This window comes from Rhineura floridana, chromosome 3 (genome assembly GCF_030035675.1).
Source record: "Rhineura floridana isolate rRhiFlo1 chromosome 3, rRhiFlo1.hap2, whole genome shotgun sequence".
In the NCBI taxonomy this organism is placed as follows: Eukaryota; Metazoa; Chordata; class Lepidosauria; order Squamata; family Rhineuridae; genus Rhineura; species Rhineura floridana.
In genome coordinates, this window is record NC_084482.1 from 159,299,493 (window position 1) to 159,315,642 (window position 16,150).

General features: G+C 43.9%; 1 protein-coding gene across 2 annotated transcripts in view; it reads left to right on the forward strand.

The window, feature by feature from the left end:
- EFCAB12 (EF-hand calcium binding domain 12) overlaps window positions 1-15,199 on the forward strand; it is a 31,165-nt gene extending 15,966 nt beyond the window's left edge. The window contains exons 6-10 of one of the 2 annotated variants that reach the window (XM_061622037.1): window positions 1,702-1,915; window positions 2,622-2,772; window positions 4,985-5,080; window positions 10,350-10,451; window positions 12,681-15,199. In XM_061622037.1, the coding sequence (XP_061478021.1) occupies window positions 1,702-1,915; window positions 2,622-2,772; window positions 4,985-5,080; window positions 10,350-10,451; window positions 12,681-12,939 (822 nt within the window). In that variant the 3' untranslated portion in view covers window positions 12,940-15,199. Of the gene's footprint in view, window positions 1-1,701; window positions 1,916-2,621; window positions 2,773-4,984; window positions 5,081-10,349; window positions 10,452-12,680 lie in introns of those variants that run through there. The other variant, XM_061622038.1, reaches the window with a different exon arrangement.
- Window positions 15,200-16,150: the final 951 nt, after the last annotated feature.

Here is a 16,150-nt window from a genome sequence, read left to right on the forward strand (position 1 = left end):
AGCTGGGAGGGGGGATTGCCAAAAATCCTCTTCCGCGTCTGCCTGTGGGAGTGTCCGGTTCAAGGAATTCTGCTCCACACAACTCTAGATCTTACCCATTGCATTTGTCTGGTTATGTCTGTGTGTTACACCTATATAACACCCAGTTCAGATTATTTACAGCCAAGCTAGCCAAACAATGTAAAAAATAACCAGCTACTTAAAACACATTTCGCAGGAGAGTTAATATTTTATTATCATAAAGCTAAAAACAAAATGTATAACCAATGATCTCCTCTGAGAGAGGAAAATAACACAAATCCATTTCAAACTATTTCCCTACAAATAAAGGCACTTTGCCTCACCAAGAAAACCTTTCTTAAACAAATTATCTTAAAGTATGGGGGGGAAACCCAGCAGTTCCTTGGGATGCAACTTCATGACCATGGAATAGATCTCTACATGGATTGGGGCAATTGTAATTTTAGTAGATGTTCCTCAGCCCATCATAAGACACTTTACAGTAAAGGTGCTTCTTAAGGTGTGCACAACCCAAACCATTTGTTTATTTAACCCCACATAGTTGCTTTTCCAGACAGGGTAGTCTTGCTGGCCTCTTGTGGCAAAGATAGTAAAGAGTCTTGTGGCACCTTAAATACAACATGGCAGAAACCTTTGTGGACTACAGTCTACTTCATAAAATGCAGGAAGTGTTATCCTGATATATGTATGATGGGGAATGAGGAGATGCCACAACATGCTTGGTTGTTTTTATGTTCATCCTTGCCTCTCAGTTAAATATTCCCGAGGCAGCTAACATATATAAAAGCACAAATAATAGTTATAAAAGATACGCTAAACAAAACAGTTCATCAGCAATCACATTGAAATCAGATGCCATTAAAACCCAGTGGCAATACAAACATATTTGAATGTCACTGAAAAACTATCAGAGAAATAGTTTTTCATTCACAGATGAATAAGAGAAAGAAGTTCTATAGCTGAGGTGCCACAGACAAAAAAGGCCCTGCTCCTTGTGGTAACCAATCACACCTCAGAAGGTGGGGCACTCTGAGCAAAGCCTCTAAAGAATATCTTAGTTGGCAGACAGATAGTTTTGGAGCTGGATCAAGAACCCTGAATTAGTTCCCTGCCAAACAAGCTATCCCTGTTAGTGCTCTCCAGTAGCTGAAGCTTTGCAGACCACTCTCAGGCACCTTTACATAGAGGGTAGGGCAGTAGATAAGATTAGAAAGGAATGGACATTTGGTCAGGAATGAGGAACTTGTGGTCTTCCAGATACTGAACTACAGCTTTCATCATCCCTGGCCACTGGTCCTTTCGGCTAGGATCATTAGGAATCGGAATCCAATAACACCTGGAGGGCCACAGTTTTGCCTTTCCCTGCATTAGGTCCTTTCATTTCCAGATGGAAAAAGCCTTCTCACTATGCTACAATTTTTTGACACAGCTAAATAATACTGCACAACAGCATTCAGATGTTTTATAAATTTATAAAATAAACAAATATTGTTTTCATTGTGTCTTATATGTTTTGCGATTTTATTATTATGATGGATGTATTTTATCCTATTCTGTTTACCGCCCTGAGAGCTACTTGCTATGGGCGGTATATAAATGCAACAAAATAAATAAAATAAAATATAAATAAATAAATAAATAAATTTTATGACAAAAGAGGGATTTGTCTTACTGTTGCAGAGAAAGACCAGCCCCTTAGAGTATGCAGAACAATGTCGACTGGTGAGATCTGGAGACCTGGTTGTGGATGGCCACTGCTGCCCAAGCACCATCCAGGGTGAAATGGGAGAGCTGGTGGACCAGCATCGCCTGGCTTGCCACCTGGTCTACACGCAATGTCTCAAGCTCTGTGAAAAATATGGGGTTCCACTTACTGAAAAGCTGCTGAAAAAGGGTATAGTAAAACAACGGAGTGAAAGGGAATGCTATATATCAAAACAGTGGGATCTGACATAAGTTCAGAATGGAAGTCATTAGCTGACAAAAAAAATGTAGGCAGAATAATACTCTTTTGCATTTATAAGGTTTGATGGGTGGTGGGTCTGGAAGGTGTACAGCTGACTAAGTTTGCGCTTCTGAACTCACTTACTAGCGAGTAAGTTCTACTGAACTTTGTGGGACTTAGTTCCAAGTAAAGATGTGTAGGGTTATGCTACATAACTTAACACAGACCAACTGTATTCTGTGTCTGTGATTTATGTACCAGTACTCCATGGGTATACTATCTTGTCTAAGTTCTTAGCCCTTTTGATTGCGAAGGCAGGCTTTAGAGAATGGACAATGCCTGATAAAGTTCTGTAAGAGCAGAAAAGGAGGAAGGAAATTTGCCTGAGATGTTGTCCTGATATAAAGTCACATTAGTAACACTCACCTGATTCGGATGCAAAATCTGGAGTAAAGTGATGGTGGCGGTATGAACCATTGCATGTCTGGCTCTGACAACCTAATTCCTCTAGATTATTACTACACAAGTGACTTGGGGGAAAATCAACAACTTTGGATTATTTGGATAGCTAAGGCCAGACAGGTAGAAATGTTGTACTTAGGCTTTGTGTAATGCCACAATTCTCTCTCTTTAAATTTGCTTTCTGTACTGTTAGCTCTGCTCTACCCTGGAGATAGAATCGTCAGAGAGGGAAACAGCTTCCAGAAGATGAGACAACCAGGGGGTTATTATGATCTTTCTTCTACTGTCCAACGAGGATCACCTTCAAGAGAACAGCCAAGTAGCTCTTCTGGGGATCAAAAAAGGTTTGTAAAAATTTCAAGATTATATACCTGTCCCAATACAGCTAGCACAGAAGTCCCAGCAGGTTCTTGGGCAGGAATTTCATTGCTACAACCAAAGCCAAACTTGGTCATTAAGCACTTTGAAGACCTAGGTGCATGCACTATTTTTTGTACTGTTCTTGGTTATGTAGACCACACATTGCTAACCTTTTTTCAACTCAAGGGTCACATTGCCCCATTGCAACCCCCTGTGGTCTGAGTGCCAGTGGTAGATGTGGCTTCAATCTGAAAAGTGGTGAGGGTGCAATTTTTCTTCCTATTGTAGTGCTGAGCTCGGCAGAGATGTTTAAACCAGAGCTTGGAAAAGTTATTTTTTTTGAACTACAACTCCCATCAGCCCAATCCAGTGGCCATGCTGGCTGGGGCTGATAGGAGTTGTAGTTCAAAAAAGTAACTTTGCCAAGCTCTGGTTTAAACCACCTAACTGGTGATGTTACCCACCAGTCCCCTACCCAATTTACTGGCAGTGGAAGTGCCTCTCTTCTCTGCCACTGGGAACAGGCTGGAATACTCCAGAAACAGGAACAAGCCCTCCAGTCTGCTTTGATATTTCTTGAGTGCTCCAGAAACATTGGAGCAGATGACAGCGCTCTTTCCTGTTCCTGGAGCCCTCCAGCCTGTTCTCATTAGTGATGGGTAAAGGAGAGGCACTTTATTGGTCCACTGTCACTACTGGCAAATTTCTTCAGGGGCTGGTGGACCAGTAAAAAGGGCTTGTCGGACTGGTGTTTTGGCACTCCTAATATAGATGAAGAAATGTGTATTTTACTTCTTTAGCCAGTAGTTAATTTCCTGATAGATAAGATCCAAGACTACAAGAGCAATCCAAACCCTCTTGGAGGGATGGCTGGATTGGAGAGAGGTGTCCTAGTGCCCAGCTCTGCTGACCTTGGCTGCCTTCCCACCAGCCACTGTCTATGGCAGCCTTTCCCAACCAGTGTGCCTCCAGATGTTGTTGGACCACAACTCCCATAAGCCTCAGCCAGCATTGCCAATGGCTGAGGCTGATGGGAGTTGTGGTCCAACAACATCTGGAGGCACACCGGTTGGGAAAGGCTGTCCTATGGAGTGAAGCCAGTGTCACTCCGTTGGCACAGAGCCAATTGTTAAACTCTAACAAGAACTTATAATCTTCCTTCTGCCAAATGGGGTGTTCTGAGGGAGGGGAGGGGCTGAGCCAGCCTGGGGCCCATTGAATCCCAAGCTGGCCCCATGCTGTCAGGCTAACACAGTGATCTGCCTGCCTCTCCCCCACCTAACGTCCTGGCTGCCTTGTGCTGTAGATCTGTGGATGCCATGGTGTCTGTGCTGCTCCATGAAGCCCTGCTGGGTAGCGCCTACAATTAGGATTGCACTCCAAGATGCTAGAGAAATTGTTTAGAGTTCCATCCTCTTACAGAAAACAGTGTCTTAACAGCCTTCTACGCTAACACTCTAATTTAAGCATCTATATAACTTAGTAGTTTGGTTGGACACAGATCTAGAAGAAGTTTGCTTTTGATCCTGCTGCTCTGTAATGTCAAACAAAGCACTTTTTGTTCTTTTTGCTTTTCCCTTCATTGCATGTATAATCTATTGTATATTTTTTTAAAAATAAAGACATTATATTTATTTAAACTGTAGCAAGAACTTGTAAACTGATCAGGCCTCAGCAAGCACCTCAGCATTAGGGTTGCCAGGTTCTTGGCCTGAGACTGACCCTGTGTCTTTAGGAGAAGAGAAAGTCAGCCAAGTGCAGGTGTTCTTGCAACTCTGTAATGGGAAAAACCACAAGGTGCAATTCTCCCTTCCCCCTGCACAACTTTTAAAGATGTCTTCTGTATCTTATATCTGTGTCTTATAAGAGTGGAAGCACTTTCTATTCGTGCAAAGGCCCCATTGGATACAATCTAGAATCCTGATGTTCTTAGAACACACGTTACATGCATGCCCCTGCTCCTCAGCAAGGCCCTTGCTGGCTGCTTATATGCTCCAATACTGTGCAGCAGGCTTCAAATAATTTCCTCAGCAGCATTTTAAAAAACCACTCTTTTCTTATTTTAGCTCATTTGTTGCTGTGTAAATATTAGAGACCTGCAGACAGACAAACTTCATTCCAAGCGTTTTCTGCTCTTCTCTCTCTCCCTCTTGATGTCTGTCTCTAAACAAACACTTGTTTTTCCTTCTCCTGTAGAAAGCCAGAGGCAAAGGCTAAGAAGAAGCAGATCAAAAAAGCAAAGACCCACAACTGCCGCTGGGAGTCATTTGCAGAATTTAAGAGACTAATGGGGTATGTGTTCATTCGCTGGGTCGTGATCCCAGATCTTCTCAGTGTTTTGCAATACAGAGCTCTTGAGTTTGGCCACTTAAGACTGCAATCCTAATCATGTCTACTCAGAAGTAAGTCCTGTTGAATTCAAGGGGGCTTACTCCCAGGTAAGTGAGGTTAGGAATGCAACCTTATTCCATCATGGTCTTGTTGATTCTTCCTATTGAACTTGATCTGGTCATTCCTCAAAAGCTGACTGGGGTTTAACCTTAGCAAGGACAAGGGCCCATCTGCATTAAGAACATAAGAAGAGCCTGCTGGATCAGGCCAGTGGCCCATCTAGTCCACCATCCTGTTCTCACAGTGGCCAACCAGGTGCCTGGGGGAAGCCCGCAAGCAGGACCCGAGTGCAAGAACACTCTCCCCTCCTGAGGCTTCCGGCAACTGGTTTTCAGAAGCATGCTGCCTCTGACTAGGGTGGCACAGCACAGCCATCACGGCTAGTAGCCATTGATAGCCCTGTCCTCCATGAATTTGTCTAATCTTCTTTTAAAGCTGTCCAAGCTGGTGGCCATTACTGCATCTTGTGGGAGCAAATTCCATAGTTTAACTATGCGCTGAGTAAAGAAGTACTTCCTTTTGTCTGTCCTGAATCTTCCAACATTCAGCTTCTTTGAATGTCCACGAGTTCTAGTATTATGAGAGAGGGAGAAGAACTTTTCTCTATCCACTTTCTCAATGCCATGCATCATTTTATACACTTCTATCATGTCTCCTCTGACCCGCCTTTTCTCTAAACTAAAAAGCCCCAAATGCTGCAACCTTTCCTCGTAAGGGAGTCGCTCCATTCCCTTGATCATTCTGGTTGCCCTCTTCTGAACCTTTTCCAACTCTATAATATCCTTTTTGAGATGAGGCGACCAGAACTGTACACAGTATTCCAAATGCAGCCGCACCATAGATTTATACAACGGCATGATGATATCGGCTGTTTTATTTTCAATACCTTTCCTAATTATCGCTAGCATGGAATTTGCCTTTTTCACAGCTGCCGCACACTGGGTCGACATTTTCATCGTGCTGTCCACTACAACCCCGAGGTCTCTCTCCTGGTCGGTCACCGCCAGTTCAGACCCCATGAGCGTATATGTGAAATTCAGATTTTTTGCTCCAATATGCATAATTTTACACTTGTTTATATTGAATTGCATTTGCCATTTTTCCGCCCATTCACTGAGTTTGGAGAGATCTTTTTGGAGCTCTTCACAATCCCTTTTTGTTTTAACAACCCTGAACAATTTAGTGTCGTCAGCAAACTTGGCCACTTCACTGCTCACTCCTAATTCTAGGTCATTAATGAACAAGTTGAAAAGTACAGGTCCCAATACCGATCCTTGAGGGACTCCACTTTCTACAGCCCTCCATTGGGAGAACTGTCCATTTATTCCTACTCTCTGCTTTCTGCTTCTTAACCAATTCCTTATCCACAAGAGGACCTCTCCTCTTATTCCATGACTGCTAAGCTTCCTCAGAAGTCTTTGGTGAGGTACCTTGTCAAACGCTTTTTGAAAGTCTAAGTACACTATGTGCACTGGATCACCTCTATTTAAAGCATCACTTTAAACAGTTATGGCTTCCCACAACGAATCCTGGGAACTGTAGTTGACAACTGAAAGATTCCTGTTTCACCCACATAGCAGCTATTCCCAGAGTGGTTTAACAATCAACCCTTCTTCCCAGGGAATTCTGGGAATTGTAGCTATAGAGGTAGGTGGGTGCTAACAGACCAGGGCCCAAACAGTGTTCCTTATAGACCTCAGTGGAGCAGCTGGTAAAGGCAGACACAGGTGCTTGCAAACAGGAACTGCTGAGTTGGCCTAGCTGGCCCATGTAGGAAGCCACACTCTATTACAGAGCCCAACTGGTAGAGACAGCTGGCCATAGATATTAAAGTGCACTACTCACTCTCTACCTGGGTAGATGGTCTGGCCTTTTTCTCCCTTTGCTGCTGTTGTTGGGTTTCCAAAGCCAAGTGCAACTGTTAGGGATGATCCCTAGATGTGAAGCTGGAGAGGGCAGCATGGAATTGTTCTTGACCTTGTATGGAAGCACAGTGTGAAGTCAGTGACAAGGGAAGGTACAAGTTTTTAGCAATCACCATTTTGGCATTATTTTCCAAGGCAAGCCAAAACATTGTGGACCCCTGCTTCCCTAGGATTTTTAGGAGCCACTCTCAGTCAGAGGAAACAGTATAAGGCTAGGTAGACCAATCTGTCTGACTCCATATAAGACAGCTTCATAAGTTCATAACTTTAAAGCTAAACATCAGTTTGAGATCTGAACAACACAGTGCTGTCCTCCAAGGCAAATGTGTAGCTCATATAAAAGTGGAGGCACTACCTCTTCCATTTTGGTTGCCCCTTTTTATTCAATCCAGTCATCCTTGACTCCACCTATGCTTTTATGTCATTGGTGGAGAATGTCCAGCCTATGGGTCTAATTATGTGATGTTGGGTATGGAGCAGGTAAAGACATACAGTAGCTGCAAAGGAACCATCAGAAATGTAAAGTGCGCTCCCAATTGTTCCTTGGCAAGCAGGGCTCACTGACTGGCTGATCAGCAAGCCACTTTGAAGTCATCTGTTTGCAACTATGATTTGGATTCAATTCACTAATATGCAAAAAACCTTGCGGTTTAAGAATGTACCTATAGCCCACAGATATTTCTACCAAACTTTAAAAAGCAGGGAAATTGGGCAGCTATAGTGAATGCACCAGGGGAGCAGGAGACCTGACCTCCTCTCTGAGATATTGTACTGCCCTACAAAGTTGTCAAAATGCAAACACAATTTGGGTTGGTCTTTCACAGTCCAATCCACTTGCTGTGTAGCTTGGAAGAATTTGGTAGTTGCAAATTTTAGTGTTGCAAAGTGTTGCTGTACTTCACATATTCCCAGAAACAGAAGCAAAAGAGAATGATTTACTATAGGAGACTTCACTAAAATTGGAAAGTAAATCAAACATATTTAAAGTGAACTATATCAACTGTTTTAATATTGTTGCTTCCTTCCTGCTACAACAAGTCCAGCACAGCACATGTCTTGTTCCTATTATTTGGGCTGATTGCAGGTGTTGCCACCACTCACCATATGCTCAGAGGCACGTTACCAAATTCTTCCAAGTTACACAGGAAGTGGATTGGACTATGAAAGACCAACCCAAATTGTGTTTTGCATTTTTACATATTCCCAGCAAGCAGGGAAAGGCTGGCCAGAGCCTTTGCATATGTGTCACGGCTGGGCGGGCGTCTGGAAAGCCAGAGATCCAGGTATTTGGGGTGATTAGGTCCCGCACCCCCAAAAGGTAACCCTAGATCTGCTCTTACGTTGTCTGCCTTCTTCTCGAGAAGTGTATGTTTCCTGAGTTCTCCAAAACACTTATCACCTCCGGCGCCGATACTGCTGGGCCAGGCCAGGTTGTGGGAGGAGGAGGCAGCCCGCCTGCACGAAGCGCCCCCGGCTGAGCCGCTCCTCTCCCAGCAGCATGACGCCCTGGTATGCTGGCTGGAGGCCCGCCTGGACCGCGGGAAATATGCCATCAGTTCTGCGAGGCCCTCGAGGCCCACACCGGACCTGCCCAAGCCGCCCCCACCAGGGCAGGGGAAGGCAGAGGAGGAGCAGGAGCCGGAGGGGAAGCCGCAGCAGCCGCCGCCGAGCAGTGAGCCCAGAGCGAAGAGATATGCTGTCAAGGTCGATTTTCATATCTAGCCATACCAGGGGCATGACGACAACACAGTACACAACAACGTGGAATACATCCTGGGCAAGTGGATGTTCCATGATCAAGAAGTCCAGATGCCAAGTCAACTTCACCCACTTTGGAATGTGGCAACAAACTCTTGGTGGAGGGTCAAAAGGATAAGACAGACCCTTGTGAGGCTTGCATAGAACAAAAAGGACATTTTTTTCTTAATAACGTTATTTGTTATTTAGTTTAATTTTTGTAAATGGTATTGCTTTTATTGATGTATTTTTATATTTGTGTTTATTTTTCTTTGTAAGCCGCCTTGAGGCGGGGTATAAATAAATATATTCTATTCTATATTTGTAGGGCGGTACAATATCTCAGAGAGGAGGTCAGATCTGCTCTCCTGGTGCATTCACTATAGCTGCCCAATTTCTCTGCTTTTTAAAGTTTGGTAGAAATATCTGTTGGGTATAGGTATGTTCTTAAACCACAAGGTTTTTTGCCTACTAGTGAATTTCTCTGATTTTTAATCCGGGATTAAAAATTAATGGGATCCTGTCCAAGTTTGCTGAGAATGGATTGATCATTTGCATGCTTATTGAGTTCAGTGGGATTTACTCCCATGCAATCATGCTTAAGACAGGTAAAACTGACCATGGGGGAGGGAGAGTGGAAGGGGAGATTGGCGGGGGGAGGTAAGGGAATAGCAGCTTTGATCATTTGCATGCTTTTTAGTTCAGTAGGATTTACTCCTGTGCAATCATGCTTATGATAGGTGAAACTGACCTGGGGGAGGGGAGGAGGAGGTCAGGGATGGGAGGGGAGGAGATTGGATCAGTGGGAACTGGGCAGTGGGAAAGCCCCTTTCCTTTCCAAAAGGAAAACACTGTGAATAATATCATTCTTTTTTCAGGGTTTCCCCCACCTTTTTATTCTACAGCAGGCAAATGTAGCCTCCCACCCAAATTTAAACCACAGCTGTCCCTGGCCACATCTACGCCAGACCTTTATTGCACTTTAGACAGTCATGGCTTCTCCCAAGTGTAGTTAGTGAAGGGTGCTGAGAGTTGCTAGGAGGTGCCCTGTTCCCCTCACAGACCTTCAATCAGAGCAGCTGTCAAACCACTGTGGCCACTGCAGCTGTCAGGGGAATAAGAGTCTCCTCTCAGCACCCTTCACAAACTACACTTCCCAGGATCCTTTGGGGGAAGCCGTGACTGTCTAAAGTGGAATGAATGTCTGGCATGGGTGTGGCCCCCTGATTAGGCAAGCCAAGCAGTGGTGAGTCTGGCTTTTAGAACACTGACAGTTGGTTCTTACTGAGCATGCCCAGCCTTATCACTGAGTTCAATGCTAAATTTCTTAAATTAATTAAAAATCAGCCAGGCATTTTTTTTAAACTTTTAAACTGCAGAAGATGAAGGTCAGAGTATTGGGCAAGGTCAGTAATAGGATTACAGGTACTCTGTGAACATGGCTGATTCTTAATTAATTTCAACAGATTATGGCTATTTCTAAGTTTGCAATGCATTGCTCTTTACAGAAGCCGCTCAAAAAGATTGGTTCCTCCAATGAATTTTTGGACTGTATTTGAATTAGCCTTAGTAGACTCACCAGATGAACTTGACCAACAATATATGGAAAGGTATGGTACACATTTTTCTTTTTTTCTCTTTTTGCTTTAGTGGAATTATAATACCTTTTTATACTCTCATACCTGTAAAGGTTTCCTTATGCAGGATTTCTGCCCCCAAAGGTGTGGCTGGCTGCCTCTTCTTAAGAAATGATTAAAAACTCATATTTTTTCTCTTCTTGATGTACTATTTCACATTGGTTTCGTCCCATTCCTAGGTTAATTATTATTTTATTTCATTCTCTTTTATTCTCTCCCCACTTGCATGCATTCTACCAAATTCCCCACATCTTTGGATCAGCTTTCTCTAAGATTGTAAGCCACTGGGCTGGGACTTGTGTTTTCTCTTTTTGTATGTCACCTGGTGCATATTAGGCAATTGTATCAATAATAAATAGTGAGGACTTGATTTTCCTTCACCCTGACAAGTAACAAAAGGACACGTACAACTCAGTCCACAAGCATGTTGAGCTATAATAACCAGCATTTATTGTTGTTATACTGCGCGTGACATGTAAGTCTTACTGCCACACTTAAAAAAAAAAATGCTAACGATGCTCTGTCTAAGAAGAACGCTGCTGGATCATACTGGAGGTCCATCTAGTCCAGCGTTCTGTTTCCCACAATGGCCAACTGGATGCTTCTGAGTCGTTTGTAAGCAGGGCATCAAGACAACAGCCCTCCCCTGTTTGTCCCCTAGCAGCTGTTAATTCAGAAATGAAATCCAATGTGAATCAAGACTTCTCCACCAGAGGGCCCTGAGAATACAAGAGCTGTGCTGGATCAGACCAATGGCCTATCTAGTCCTGTATTCTCCCATTGGCTAACTAGATGCTGTAGGGAAGCCCACAGGACTTGAACCCTATGGCATTTTCCCACTCATAATCCCCAGTTACATTCTGGGGATCTTCCATTCAGCTGTCAAGGTTTATAGCTATTAGTAAACTTACCTTCTCTGAGAGGCATAGGGAACCTGTGATCTGGACTACAACTCCCATCATCCCTGATCATTAGCCATACTGGCTGGGGCTGATGCGAGTTGGAGTCCTACCAAAAAAAAATGTGGAGGACCACAGGTTTCCCAGCCCTGTCTGTGTTGGGCTAGGGAAGCTTTTTTTCTGTTGATGACAGCATTCCCTAACTGGTGATGGTAATCTTCCAGGGGGTGCATCAGGCTGGGCAGAGTGAGAGTTGGTGGTAGATAAGACAAGCAACAAATGAGTAGGGCCATAGCTAGCTGTAGGTGGGATCACTCCTCTCTCTCTCTGTCTGCCAGCACATTTTCTGCCTCTTTCTCTCCCCTCTTTTTTCCCCTCTCCCTTTTCTCTCCTACTGTCTCTCTCTCTCTCTCTTTGCCTTCTTTCTTTTCCCCCTTTCCTCCCCAGCTGTCATCCTGAGTAAAATCTGTCTTCCCTCTGCACGCAGCAATTAGGCTTACAAAAAAGCTCTCTTTGGGGCCAGTGGGCCAAAGCCTAATTGCCACACATAGGGGATTTTTGTCAGGATGTCTTCATGTGGAGAGGAGAGGGTTAATCCCTACCCAGCTACAGTCCCGAGGAACATTAATTGTAATTTAAATTTACAATTAAAATGATGAGATAAATACAAATGCAATGGATCAATTAAATTATTAAAACAGCAGCATGAGAGGGGTGCAAATGCCCTGGGCTGTTTTAGAAATTCATTGCGGCCTCAGGAACTTAAAACAGATTAAAAGCACAGTAGAATACAAAAGTCTTTGCCTCCCTCTTAAAATTCAAGAGAGAGGAAGCCAACCAAGCCTCTTTCAGGAGGGAGTTCCGCTGCTGAGAAGGCCTTTATTTCATACCCTACCAAGTGCGCTGCTGAAGGTGGTACAACACCAAGCATGACCTCAGGGGTTGAACCCAGCACATGAGCTGATTCATCGAAAAGGAAGTGCTCCTTTGGATAATCTGGTCCCAAGCTGTTTAGGGTTGAAATGATTGGTCTGGATTTTTTTCATTGAAATGTGTATTTTAGTATTAGAGATATTTTTGTCTATTTCTTTTGATGAAGGGGCATTCCTTGTCATTATGGTGACTTTATTCCAAAGCCAGACCTCTTTTCAATTTTTCATAGACCTGCATATTTTCATATTGTGTTTGCCATTAAGAACCATAATTTCATCCAGCCGCCACATGAGTCCTTCTTGATATTGTTGTATTTGTGTGTGTGTGTTTTCACACTTACAGTATTTATTTTCCTGGATTTTGTTTACAGAGAGCTGAGGAAAATGTTTAGCTTTCTGAATCCCTTGACTGACCCCAATAGTTTCTGGCCAGGACACCTTCTTGATAAACTGCGTCTCTTTCTACCCGGGGAGGCTCGTGATGAAGGGAATGCTATATTCAGCCATGTTTCTCGCACACGCCCAGTCTATCCTGCTCGTTACAATCCTCACCGCAGCTGGCCAATCAGTGACCAGAGATATGTGTCCTATGGAGATCCAGAATCCCGAAAGCATAATTATTATATCTGACAGTGTTTCAAAATATTCCACAATACCGACATTTCATGACAAGTTGGCTCCTCCAGGGGATTGGCTACAAAAAGCCAGTATTCTAAGCAAAACGAACGAGGACATGGTAAGAAGATTTGTGACAAGGGTCTCGTTTGGCAAAAGGGGCTTTTCTAGACCATCAGTAAACACATGCCCCAAACGTATGTTGTGACTTTAAGTGTTACGAATGTCAGAAAGTAAATATGTGAGGTGGGTTTGGAGGACATGTTTGCTAGCTCCAAGCCCCTCACTCTCCATTCACTGATATTTTGTCATTTTCCAACCTATGAAAGGTGACTGAAGCTGGAGAATCAGGGTGCTAAAATGCATGGGGAGCCTCCACAGATACAGAAGGCTCCCCACTTCAGACAGTTACCTTCCATGGGTTGGAAGGGAACGGGGTGGGGTGAAGGTAGTGTGCATTTTCCCAGTACTTCCCCTCCTGTGCTTGCTTTGCTCCATTTGTAATGTGTGAAGATGCCTCATGCCAGAATTCCACAGTGGTGTGATACCTACTCTATACTTTATGGGACTGCAGGAACAGCCTTATGTTGCTGTTCCCCTTAAAGGAATAGAAGAAGTATAGGGAAAGATTCCTGTAGTGGATGCCCAGCTAACAGAGCTTGCGGGAGGGACCATAGGTCAGTGGTAGAGGCTATGCTTTGTTTGCTGAAGATCCCACTTAAATGGATCTTTGTACATAATCAGACTAAAGGACTAATATTCAAGTGGCGCATGTGTTTAGCTAAAACAACGAGGAGTCTTGTGGCACCTTGAAGACTAATGCATTTATTATGGCATCAGCTTTTATGGACTACAATCTATAGCCCATGAAAGATTATGCCATAATTTGTTAGCCTTCATGGTACCACATTACTCTTTATTGTCTTGGCTGCAACCAACTTGTTGTGTAAATTTGTATATTTCTTAAGCAGAGTATAACAGCGGTCTGAAATGCATGTGTGCATTTACCTAAGACAGCAGGCTTTTACCCTGCATTGAGATCACTGAGACTTAAGACTTAGTAAAATAAGAAAGGCTACTTTATTTATAGAAATACATAGTAGATAGAAAGGCATACCTAGTTCTAACTAAGTTGGAGGCACAACACCCAGGCTTGGGAGTTGCCCTCGTGGCTAGGAGCGAGAGAGCAGAGACAAAGGGGTCTCCTCTCTCTTGGACAGTCGGAGAAGAGGAAAAGGCAGAAGGAGGAGGGGCAGATAAGCTTCCCTTAAGACATATCAGTCTAACAACGGAAGGAAGTCAGTCAGAGCATCACAGGTAAAGGTAGTCAAGCCTAGCCATCTGGAGGACCCTAACTCTATCTCCGTTCTGGAACATAAACAAAAGAACAGAACAGGAATTGCTGTTACCCCACTTCCAACACAACTAACATGGCTACCCCTCTTGAAAATGCATTGGGCTGTCACAGCTAATAGCTGATACACCTGTCCTTTTATCTGTTCGTCTGCATCGTCTTTTAAAGCCATCTTTGCAGATTTCCATGGCCAGCACCTTGTCTTGTGCCAACACATTCTGTAAGTTAAGTGTGAAGAACTGTTCACATGTGTCCTGAATCTACGACCAAGCAATCACAAAGGCTAGTCCCAAGTTCTAGTACAGGGGTCGCTAAGCTGTGGCCCTCCAGATGTTTGACTCCAAGTTCTGTCAGCATGGCCAGTGGTCAGGAATGATAAGAGTTGTAATCCAACAACATCTGGAATGCCACAGATTGCCCATTCTTAAGTGTTTGTGGGGGAGTAGGAAATTCTCTTTACTTACTCTCTTCATGCTGTTCAGAATTTTATAAACCTCAATCAAGTATTCTCTTAGTTACCTTCTTCCCCCCTCCTCCCAAACAAAGGCAAAAGCTCCAAAGACTTTAGCCTTTTCTCGTAGGGAAGATGGTCTGACCACTCGGTCATTTGAATTCCCCTTTTCTATACATTTTCCAGCACTCTCGTGTCCTAGACTGAGCTCCTGCTCAGTTTCTAAGCATGATGCGAAGTGGTATTGTCGCACTGGGCTCCTACTGGGAGGAGGGGTGGGATATAAATTCAATAAATAAATAAATAAACTTTAAATTCCTAAATGGCTCAGGATCCAGGTATCTTAAAGCAGCGTGGTCAGACTTCAGCCTGACGGGGTCTATTTTTGGGAAAGGGCTGTAGCTCCATGGTAGACTGTGACGCCCTTCCCTGGCTCTCCCTGTCAGGTTCCTACCTGCTCGTGGCTACTGCCTGTCACTAGGCACCACCAGGGACTCCACCAGTCCGGACTGTCCTTTTTTATGGTTTCTCTCTCCGCTCTAGCACAGACCTCACCAGATCCCCCTGGTAGGCAGCACCACCAGTCACGTCCTATAACCAGTATTCCCAGAGACTCTGCCTGAGTCTCTCTCAATCAGGTTACCTCTGTGACTGCGTGCTTAAGCTGTCCCAATCCCTTTGATCTATATAGAATGCATATAATTCTGGGTTGCTCTGGATACTTGGGGTGTTATATTCTTCCCTTCACCGATGCCACCAATTGTTACAGTTTCCCTTCAGCCTTGGTAAGTACCTTGCCCTCCCCTCTGGTCTGTATATTCCCCAGCCAAGGATCAGGCCTCCGGTAAACCAAAATAGTGTTTATTTAATATTAGAAATAACAAGATTACTTTATAAAGGCACATAAGCATATGGTTTCATCTATTCCTGTGATACTTGTCTTAGTATTAATCCAAACTCCACACTCTCCCCACATCCACCAACTCTCCACACAATCTCCTCTCAAAAACCGCACCAAACACCTCTCAAACAACCCACTAACGTCCACCCAGATTCAACTGTCATTCTTCCTTTTATACGCTCAGCCATTCTAACACTCAGCCAATCACCCAGCATTCTACTGCTCATTTACTCCCCCCTCCTCTTTCATTCCACTTACCACATATCTTCTATACAAACAGCACTTACCATATATACATTAATACAGGAACATCACATAGACCACCTGCTTTGCATGCCAAAGGTGCCAAGTCCATTCCGTGCCATCTCCAGATAGGACTAAGAAAGGCTCCTGTCTTAAACCCTGGAAAGGCACTGTCGGTCAGTGTAGGTAGTAGCTAGATGGGCCAATGATCATATTTTATATAAGGCAGTTCTCTGTGTTTCACCAACTGGAGCCAGGTGTGAAATAGTAGCTTGAG